Below are 10,563 nucleotides of genomic sequence, written 5' to 3'. Positions count from 1 at the left end.
CCATATATTTCACATGTTGATATAAATAGTGAATTTTACAATTGTCTTCCATCAATTTTCTTTGAGACAAGCACATTGAAAATCATGTCTAACAGGCAATTAATTAAGTGTTAAGTCCTTTTTATGCCAGGGCAGTTCTGTCTCTGTTGTTTTACATTAATATTTGGGACTTACAACTTGCAAATGGCATTACAGATTCTTGTGGGAATTTATCCAGTGGGAATTGTAGTGTTGTCTTAAAAGTTATTTTTTTAATGCTTTGTTTTACCAGTTTGAATTTTTGTTGTTGTTGATAAATCTGGTTTCAAACTAAGCTGAATTTTCAGTAGGATATATGTCCTTGGTTGTAAATAATCCTATATATGGAGATTGAAGAGCAGATCAAATAGAGGTGTGACATAAATCATGTTCGTCTCTTACATGTCACTCTTCATTGAAATAACTAGCCGGGTACACACTGCAGCAGGTGTTGTGCGTGTCCAGTTATAATTATCTTAGCCATAAAGACATGAAGTTTATCTCTCTGCTGTTCTCTACAAAATAGAATTTGAGATCTAGGAAAGGAAAAATGTAAAATTGACAACCCAATTATTTGTTTTACAGAACAGGAATGTAAACTTTTACTAGAAACTCCATCATGGATCCAATAGAAATGCATAACAATTATGGCACGCTAGTTATTGCACTCATAGTTACCCTTACTTATCAATCGGAGATATAATTCTCATTCTCCTTTCCCATATTTTGATGCCTGTAAAACCTAGCACAGAATAGATAATAACCAAAGTTGACAATCCCTACCAGAAGTAACATCCAATGAAGTCTAGCCTTCTATTATTTATATTACGTAATAATCCTGTAGTCCTCTGAGTTAGACCTATCACAATATTGCTTATATCATATGCAATTCCCATAATCATTGCATACATTGCAGTTGATGTGCTTTGGGGTGATGTTGGAAATTCTTGGTAGTAGTTTGACTTGTCCTGGATAATGAAGCGCTTCTCCAATACCTACCACAGCCAACTGTCACACCAGCCACAATACTGACATGGGAATGGTGGAATTTGTTTCATCTGTAAGCTGGTGTGTTTTAGTTATTTTAAGCCGCTAGACTCAACGAGTCCTGCCACAACAATTCCTAAGGCATTGAACATGTGGCTAAGTGCTATTGTTGGAGAGGCCTAGGAGACCAATGAGACTGCTTCTGCCAAATAGGATAGTGGATCTGGTCAATGTGAGTGAGAGAGATGGCTGTGGAGACTAATATAAAGAATACCATGCATGGTCCAAGGTGGTGATCTATGGTTAGAGCTTGTAACCTTGTAGGACCGTCAAGCTCATTAGGACTCCCTATAGGGATGCTAAAGAAAATGCTACTTGACAGTATTGGGAATATTCTAATCAAAGATTTGAGGTCCTCAGGCTCAGCTTGTTGCGCTGAGCACAGCCTCCATGGTTTGAGAATTTATGTCACCAAAATTTTTACATGAAACTTAATTTTAGTAGGCACTGCAACTACCTTCTCCATTTTCCCGATGTGCTGACTGTAATATTCCTCACTTTTAGCTGATATTGGGATCTTTCTCTTCCTAATGGCAGACACGAGCTAAGCTTGTAAATTAAAGGGGCTTCCATGAGGCTTAATTAACATGCCGTTAGTAATGATTTCCAAATAGGAAAATGGCTAAGCCTATGGCTGAGAGTAACCACAACACATATGCTGAACCCCCGGGCCCAACTAAAACTGTCCTCAATATAGAAAGATTACTATTGCACCAACCAAACTGTCCTCAAACGGCGGAAATGTTCCTAAGAAAATACAAGACAATAAATTGGAGACATATTTTTCTCATATAAATTAACTGAACATGGGAAACAGATACCAGGATAATCAACATTTTGCCAATGTTGTTCCAAATACATTTCTCTGCTGTTTTCATGACAAACACGCAACACATATTTGAGCAACAGCGTTGTGCCTGTGATACAGACCAGTGATGAAGGGGTAAGGTGATCCAAATACCACGTTTTGCTGTATCTACACTTTGATATTTTTTTTTTTTTTTTTTTTTTATAATTAATTGAGTAATGTCATATCTACAATACTTTTTACAAAAAGTTTCACAACAAATCCTAGGTGGTAATCTATTATTGTTTCTAATTTGGGCACACAATTGATATCATTTTTTTTACTTATTAGTAATAGATAGTCATCAAGAATTTTTTGTGAAAATTATGTAGACATAGCATAACTCTAAACAATTTCTTTTGAGCAATGTTAGGGACACAAAAATTTCACAACATTTCTAAAGTAGCGTAGCAAAAAATAAAATAAATTAAAGACTATGGTGAGTGGTGAGTGGTGAGCCCACGCTCAGTTGGCATGTTAATTTGAGAATGTTGTGAAATTATTATAACATTTTGTTGTGTGTATTACATTACTAATTTTTTTTAATCTATTGACAAATATTTGGAGCCTAACTAATATTGTTATAGATATAGAAATATCTCTATTGATTAAAATTTAGGGGTTTTATTTCTCTTGGGGCCTTAGGAGGCTACTTATTGGCCTAATGGTAGGACGGGCCCTATTTCACTAAGCATATGGTAATAACAAAACTTAATTGTTGCAATAGTCCAAATCAATGGCAACACAAAAAGAAGAGAAAGGTAATATCATACAACTTGATATAGGTTATAATTTGTCAAAAAAAATGTATATATATATCTATCTATATATATATATATTTTTTTTTTTTGATTTTTTTTTTTTATATAGTTGTTGTAAGATATGTTTTGATTAATATATAATAATTGCGATGAATTTCGTGAAAACTAATATTATTCTAATCATAATTAATTAGTGAATGGAAAAGGTTAACCTATATAATTGCACTATTGTGCCCTTCAAAAACCCAAAAAGAGAAAAGAAAAGATATATTGCACTCAAAGGTTTGCAAAGGCCGAGTTGGGTTGAGAGGTTTTTTCAATCTAATCTACCATGGGCGAGTTGAAGAAATCTCAACCCAATCAATTACAGGGGTTCAACCCAACCTAATATAACCCATGTGGGTTGGGTTTGATTGTGTTAGAATTTTTTTTTTTTTTTTTAAACTTTTAACTTTGAGCATTAGAACAACGACAAACAACAGGATTACAAGTGTTTGCTTCTCCTATCACCTTCTAAAAATTCTAAGCATAACACCACAGACAAATTATTAAACCAACACAAATAATCATACAAAATAGTATTATCCCAACTCACTTAAGAAACAAAATATGAAAGCAACATTATTACAACTATTTGCTATCTTTTGCCATTTCAAAATTTTAATCAGTGAAGAGAATGAGTTGAAGCTTTTTAATTTTTTATATGAGAAATGATATGTCTACAACAATTTTACAACAAATCCTAAGTAGCAAGTTGTTATTATTAGGACAAAAAAGTAATTTTAGCGTTAGTTTGAAATTTGAACTAATAACAACTAACCACCTGTGATTTGTTGTAAAAATATTGTAGACGTAGTATTTCTCTTTTTATATAAGTATTGAGTTTTTTTTTTTTTGAGAAAAATATAAAGTTCTAAGTTGAAACCAAAAATAGAAAATATAAATAGGGACTTAGAGTTTTGTTTTATATTAGGGAGAGGAGCAAAAGAATAACTAACAAAAACGAAATATGTGGGCCGAGTTGAGTTAAATGAATTTATCAGTCTACTAACCTAAACCCAACCCAATTTGCAACACAAAAAATAAAAAATAAAAAACAATTTATTTACATTAATGTTTTTTTATTTATGGTCTTAACTTTTCTTCGTTTGACAAGTAGGCGGTGTCTTTTCTCGCTATTTCTAAGAGAAGTATATAAAGCCGCAAGAGAAGGCCTTCTTCCTCACTCAGACCATTATTTCATTTTCTAAAAGTCCGTATTCAAGTCCCCAAGAATCAAACACCCTTCTTGCCCCCCATGAAAAAGTGAGAAAACCCTTCAACCGCAATGTCTTCTCCCTGTAATACTGTTGAAGAATTTAAAGCCTTTCACGATATTGATCGCCGAATATATGCTCGTTTAGTGATCGACCTGCATTTAGAACCTAACAAATCCAAGAAAGTTGTGGCCTTTTGGATTCGTCTTGAAATAAGAGGCGTTAAAGACTTTGTCTTTATGATCCTACCTTTACCAGATCAAAAGCTCCGTGCATTAGTACACGAGACAATGATGTTCCTACTCTACTTATCTCAAGCACCTTCTTCTGATGTTGATAAAGATTTGCCGTTGATGCTTAGTCTTGTTGAGCCAAGATTTTCCTTTTGGGATTTTTATCCTGAGAGGGAAACATTGATACGCGAGATTGATGAAATCAGAACGTATGTGTGTGATTTAGTCTTTAGCGATATAGTTCCGACAATGGTACAACAGTCTTCGCGGCCTCAAAGTGGATTCATTCAACCCCAGTTCTCAAACAGGCGTAAAGGTTTCCCTTCATATCAGGTTCTTGAAGCCCCTTCAGTTTCAGTGGCACCAAATTTCGCAAACTCGGTTCAAGTTCAACCTTCGGTGCCTCAAGCTGCTACTAGTAGTACTAGTCTGTCTCCTTTAGTGCCTAGTTTTCACACTAAAGGTAGATTTTTGTTAATGAACTTCTCTATGGGTCATTATGTTACAAGTGAAGAACTTCAAGAATACATTACAAGGTACTAACAAACACACAGACATGCAATAATAAGTACTACTTATTGGAACCTTTTGTAACTTTTATTGATTCCCTTTCTGTTTTCTTGAATGTAGGAGATTTGGGAACTGTATAGAGTCCATCTTAATGAAACCTCAGCCAAATATGTATGCAAATGTGGTCGTTCGCTCTTCTTCAGATATTCAGCGTATTCTTGGAGGTAAAGAAACAGCGATATTCACAATTAATGGAAAACAAGTTTGGGCAAGAAGCTTGGATTGAAAAAACGATAGTTAAGTTATACGATAAGCAGAGCAGTTCTATTCATTAAAATTCTTCCTATTGTAGAGATTCAAACACCATATGCACACGGTAGTTTTGTTTTTAGCTTTCTTGAACACAATTCAAATTCTTTTTTTCTGCTGTATTGAGGAGATAGTGGAGAAAATAAGTGTCCATATATTTTACATGTTGATATAAATAATGAATTTTACGATTGTGTTCCTTTAATTTTCATTGAGACAAGTACATAAGTGGAAAGTCCTTTTTAGGCCGGGGGCAGTCCTGTCACTGTGGTTTTAGATTTGGGACTTAAAACTTGCAAATGGTATTACAGATTCTTGTGGGAGTTTATCCAGTGGGAATTGTAGTGTTGTCTTAACAAGTTCATTTTTAAGTCCTTTGTTTTACCAATTTGATTTTCTGGCTTCAAACTAACCTGAATTGTCAATAGGATATATGCCCTTAGTTGTAAATAATCCTATGGAGAAACAGATCAAATATATGTATGTGACATAAATCATGTTCCTCTCTTACAAGTCGGGTACACACGCTGCAGCAGGTGTTGTGTGTGTCCAGTTATAATTATCATAGCCAGAGGAATGAAGTTTTTACTCTGCTATTCTCTGTTACTGACAAAATAGAATTTGAGATCTAGTAAAGGGAAAATGTAAAAATGACAACCCAATTATTTGTTTTACAGAATTGTAATGTAGATTTTTACCTAAAAACCATCATGGATACAATAGAAATACATAATAATTAAGGCACGCTAGTTATTGCACTCACGGTTACCCTCACTTATCGATCGGAGATATAATTCTCATTCTCCTTTCCCACATTCCGATATCTGTAAAACCTAGCACATATTAGATAATAACCAAAGTTGATAACCCCAACCACAAGTAACATCCAATACACATTGTCTAGCCTTCCATTATTTATATTATCTGGTAACCATCCTGTAGCCCTCTGAGTTAGACCTATCACAGCATTACTCAAATAGTATGCAATTCCTATAATCATTGCACACATTGCAGTTGATGTACTTCGCAGTGATGTTGGAAATTCTTGGTAGTAGAGGGTGACCTGTCCTGGATAATGGAATGCTTCTCCTATGCCTACCACAGCCATCTGTGGCACCAGCCACAATACTGACATGGGAATGGTGGAATTTGTTTCATCTGTAAGGTGGTGTGTTTTAGTTATTTTAAGCCGCTTAGACTCAACAAGTGCTGCCACAATCATGCCTAAGGCATTGAACACGTGACCAAGTGCTATCCGTTGGAGAGGCGTAGGAGACTGATGCGACAACTTCTGCCAAATAGGATAGAGGATCCGGTCGATGAGAGTGAGAGAGATGGCTGTGGAGGCTAGTGTAAACACTACCACGGTTCCTGCTGGGATTTTGAAATGTGGTCCAAGGTGGCGATCCACAGTTAGAGCTTGTAGGACTGTCAAGCTCGTTAGGACCCCTATAGGGGTGCTCAAGAAAATGCCACTTGACAGTATTGGGCATATTCTAATCAAAGATTTGAGGTCCTCAACTTGTTGTACTGAGCACAGCCTCCATGGTTTTGCAATGGAGCTGTCTGAGTTGGTGTCTCCTTCGGTTTTCAATGCTGCGCGGTTTAGGAACCTGCTTTGAGCAATGGCATTATCAAGTTTTCTTAGCTCATAATAATTAATCAAAATAAAATTTTTCTTATAAAGCAATTAGTATGATTCTTGTATTGAAGTGTGTGTGTTTCAACTTTCAAACGCTAAACCTTTGCTTTGTATCCCACATTGGTTAGAGATAGTCTTCATATCTGTTTATAAACCATAGCACAACTTAAGTGGTAATTGGAAGATTATGAGTTAGGTGTTTGTGAGGGGCTTAAATTGGGTTGGGTTTAGACCTGTTTATATCTTTCTTGGGCCATATCATCTTGCCCAATTTCTGTTCAGCCCGTTGAGTTTGCCAAACAAACACTTAATGTGCTGTTGGGCATGCACAATGACTACTGGAGCAGCCTGTAGGCCTCTCCAACTTCAAGAAATTGCTATATTGCTATAGTTTAATTCAGTCTTTTTTTACTCTATTTATTTATTTTTTTCATTACTAATTTTTAGGGTTTATATTGTTAAATCAAAACTTGTTTTTCATAGGTATATTTTCCAACATCTTGTGACTTTTTTTTTTATTATATTTTTTATGGGGTTCTAAGTTTAAATTTTAGATAATGGTATTAAGTGGGCGCCAAGCTAATTTTTCTGTTTTTGTTTTATTTGTGATCTCTTACAACGGTTTTTAACTTAGGAAGTTTGAGATTTTATGCAATTACAATTTTTACCTGAAACTTTCGGTGGGCACTGCAACCACCTTCTCCACTTTCCCAAGTTGCTCACTGTAGTAATCCCCACTTTTTGATGAAATTGGGATCTTTCTTTTCCTAGTCGCAGCAACAATAACACGAGCTAAGCTTGTAAAGGGGCTTCCTTGAGGCTTAATATGTCGATAGTAACGATTTCCCAACAGGAAAATGGCTAAGCCTATGAGAGTAACCACAACACATATGCCGAACCCCAAGGCCCAACTAAAACTGTCCTCAATATAGACGATTACTGTTGAACCTAACACGGCAGAGGCATACAAAATGACCACATACCAGTTAAAGAAAATCGCTTGATCTTTTGCATTGTCAAATTGGTTTGCTCCCATTGCAGCTATAGTAAAGCGTGTACCACCTTGCCCAATTGATGCTAGAACTATACCCATATATAGGACAGCAAATTGGATTTTTGTAGGCATTGGGCACAAGCTTGGTCCATTTACACATGTTTGTGGCCTCAAGGATTTGAGCGCTGCTGTCAAGGCTAAAAGTTGTATGCCCTGCAAGTGTCGGTAGTGTCAACTTTAGTTAGGAATAATTTCGGAACATTCTTGGTTATTTGAGGGTAAGGCTAACATGATGAGGTGGCTAGAATTATTTGTTTCCCATGTAAGCATAGATGCATTTTAACTATCCAATCTTCTAGTCAAAATATTATAATTATATATTAGTAGTCTAGAAATGAATGATAACAAATCAAATAAAAGGTAGTGCTGGAATCATGAAAATTCAACAAATATTTTTTTGTGCACAAACACTGTTTACTAGGCTACTACAGTAGAGCTTGTTTCGTAATCCGTTTTTCAATTAAAATAAATTTCACTAGGCACCTAGTGAGTTTGTACTTTGGGTATAAGTAAACTGTTCAGTAGTATCTAATAGTTACACGCTCTTTGTTACACACTGCCACACAGTGAGTGTAATACGATTTTCCAATACCCTTAATAGCAAAACAGATTAAGAACATTACCAGGAAAGAGAGAGAAGAAGAAATCCAGATGACAGAGTAACAGCCTAACATGGAGTCTGCAATGATTGCTGCCAGGACTGGAAATAGACTGGTGGAGCCATTAACAATGTTTCCTATTTGAGTAGCGACGATGCTCTTGAAATGGAATTTTTCAATCAGATATACAACAAAGTTCGTTCCCCATCCTCCAGCAGCAAGTGTCAAGCCAATCAGTGTCCCTGGATTTTGGCATATTTGGTTCTGTTCTCAAATGTTCTAAGAAAAATACAAGACCAGAAATTGGAGACATGTTTGTCTCATATAAATTGAACTGAACATGGGATACAGATACCAGGAAAATCAAGGGGCCATTTGGTATGGTAGTTTAAACAACATTATATGTATTTCTACATATTTTTTCATTCACACGTATTTTTTAAAAATACAAACAATGTTACCAAACGGTCTAACTTTTTGCAAATGCTGTTCCAAAATACATTTCTCAGCTATTTTCATGACAAACATGCAAACATGTTTTGAGCAATAAAGTTGTGACTGAGAGACAAACCTGTGATGAAGGAGAAGGTGATCCAACCACCACGTTTGCTGTGAGTATCTGACATTTGTGCTTTTTCATTGGAGGAGTGTCTCCCTTCTATGGCGTAGCTGGACTCTTGGAATTCATTTGCTGCCATTGTGATTCTAAATGTTGCACATAACAACTTGTACAGAAGCTTAGATAAATAATGTCGAAAAGTAGGTCCATATGGGATCCCACCACTCAACATCTGTTGCTTGGTTTTGTTGATTAAGAAAAGACGTGACACAGAAATTTTGACAAGTATTGTACCCATTTGGATTCAACTGAGCGTGGTGTTCACGTTTTGCATTTTCAAACTTTTTTTTTTTTTTTTCTGTACATAAACAGTAATATCACATGATTTTACTGTATAGGAGACAAAAAATGCTGTTCATATACTATTATTAGTTGATAATTGAAGTAACCTTGAAATGGACAGCGATAATTGAAGTAAGACATGCGTTGATTGGTTTTAGGAGTTTTCACTAGAAAGTTTGGTTGTATAATATATGCTATCCATTCACCTGAATTCAATGGTGACGTGGAATGAAGGTTGATGAGTGCAGAATTGAGCTTAGTTTTTACTTTTTTATTGCATGATGATCAGCTGAATTCAGCTTTGTTTTTACCCATTCAAAAAAAAAAAAAAAAAAAAAAAAAAAAAAGGTGTTGCTTTTACCTTTTATTGCACCAGCTGCCAACAACCTGCGTTAAAATTGATACAACAACTACCACTTTAATTTCCCATCCTATAATTCACAAGTAATTATATACCTACAAAAAAGAAGTTCCCAACCTTTTTTTTACAATAGTCATCTTAGCAAGTTTTTATTTTGATTTATCATTTATATCACTTTTTTACTTGACACCTGTTATATGCCTATAAACATTTTTTTTTGGGGTCAAATTTGTTGTGTGTATAAAATTTCTCATAATTCACCCTAACAACATTGACAGTACAAGGGTAAATTATAAACTTTCTCATAATTCACCAGTGACTTAATTACTCCAATTTCATGCGAAGTTCAATTAAAATGTGATGGGAATAACCATACTGCAAAAACTAAGTGCAATGAAAATTAAATTTAACATAACGATATAGTTATAATGGGTCTTATTATCATTTTTTTTATAAAAAAAAAATTCAATGATATTTGTAAGGACACAATTCTTTTGCGGCCCAATAATGATGTTGGGCTCGCACATGAAAGATCCCTCACAATATGATTTGTAGAGAGTGGGCTTGAAAAACTAGCCGTTGGTCACGGGGCGATGCCCGGTCTTGGTTTTAGAGGAATTCATGTAGAAAAAGGAGTTGGGCTTGAACATTTAAGCCCTACGGCGTCGCACCCTATGGGATGGGACTCCTCGGACTTGGTCCGAGGGCCATTAAGGTCTTACCCCGGTTACCCAACGATGGGCTTTTTCGGTGAAGTCAGGTGTTGTTGAGGTGTTCTCACCCATGTAGTCTTTCTTTTTTGGAGGTGGGATGGGACTCCCTTACCAGATTCACTTACTTCTTCTTTTATACCAGCCTGCGTTCGCTGTCCCTCGTCCACGTGTAGGGTCAACCTTTACAAGACTGACATTTGTCCCATCAGTCCAATCCCAGAATTGTTGGGGATGGTTGATAAAGTTGAAGAATACGGCTCTGTCAGGTGCAGAGTCTTATCTGGGAAGGGTAGTAAGGATAACTTCCCCCAA

The 10,563-nt window shown here is 35.7% G+C and overlaps 2 protein-coding genes across 2 annotated transcripts; one reads left to right on the top strand and one right to left on the bottom strand.

The window, feature by feature from the left end:
• The first annotated feature begins 3,881 nt into the window (after nt 1-3,881).
• On the top strand, nt 3,882-5,186 carry LOC115988850. The gene is made up of 2 exons (XM_031112478.1): nt 3,882-4,698; nt 4,793-5,186. Exons 1-2 carry the CDS (start codon nt 4,001-4,003, stop codon nt 4,956-4,958), a joined length of 864 nt encoding a protein of 287 aa, XP_030968338.1. The 5' UTR covers nt 3,882-4,000; the 3' UTR covers nt 4,959-5,186.
• A 438-nt stretch (nt 5,187-5,624) lies between these two features.
• Nucleotides 5,625-9,020, bottom strand: LOC115952079 (protein NRT1/ PTR FAMILY 2.7-like). Its single transcript, XM_031069187.1, has 4 exons — nt 8,848-9,020; nt 8,301-8,518; nt 7,292-7,830; nt 5,625-6,594 (listed from the first exon to the last, which is right to left on the bottom strand). Exons 1-4 carry the CDS (start codon nt 8,972-8,974, stop codon nt 5,757-5,759), a joined length of 1,722 nt encoding a protein of 573 aa, XP_030925047.1. The 5' UTR covers nt 8,975-9,020; the 3' UTR covers nt 5,625-5,756.
• Between the last annotated feature and the right edge of the window lie 1,543 nt (nt 9,021-10,563).

This window comes from Quercus lobata, chromosome 1 (assembly GCF_001633185.2).
Source record: "Quercus lobata isolate SW786 chromosome 1, ValleyOak3.0 Primary Assembly, whole genome shotgun sequence".
Classification (NCBI taxonomy): Eukaryota; Viridiplantae; Streptophyta; class Magnoliopsida; order Fagales; family Fagaceae; genus Quercus; species Quercus lobata.
Note: the sequence above shows the minus strand (reverse complement) of the source record. Positions and strands in the feature narration are given on the sequence as shown.

Coding starts and splice junctions, on each gene's coding strand:
- LOC115988850 (XM_031112478.1), top strand. CDS start 4,001: ATGTCTTCTCCCTGTAATACTGTTGAAGAATTTAAAGCCTTTCACGAT. Junction 4,699..4,792: donor CTTCAAGAATACATTACAAG/GTACTAACAAAC, acceptor TCTTGAATGTAG/GAGATTTGGGAACTGTATAG.
- LOC115952079 (XM_031069187.1), bottom strand. CDS start 8,974: ATGGCAGCAAATGAATTCCAAGAGTCCAGCTACGCCATAGAAGGGAGA. Junction 8,519..8,847: donor CACCTTCTCCTTCATCACAG/GTTTGTCTCTCA, acceptor GCCAAAATCCAG/GGACACTGATTGGCTTGACA. Junction 6,595..7,291: donor GTGCCCACCGAAAGTTTCAG/GTAAAAATTGTA, acceptor TGCTCAAAGCAG/GTTCCTAAACCGCGCAGCAT.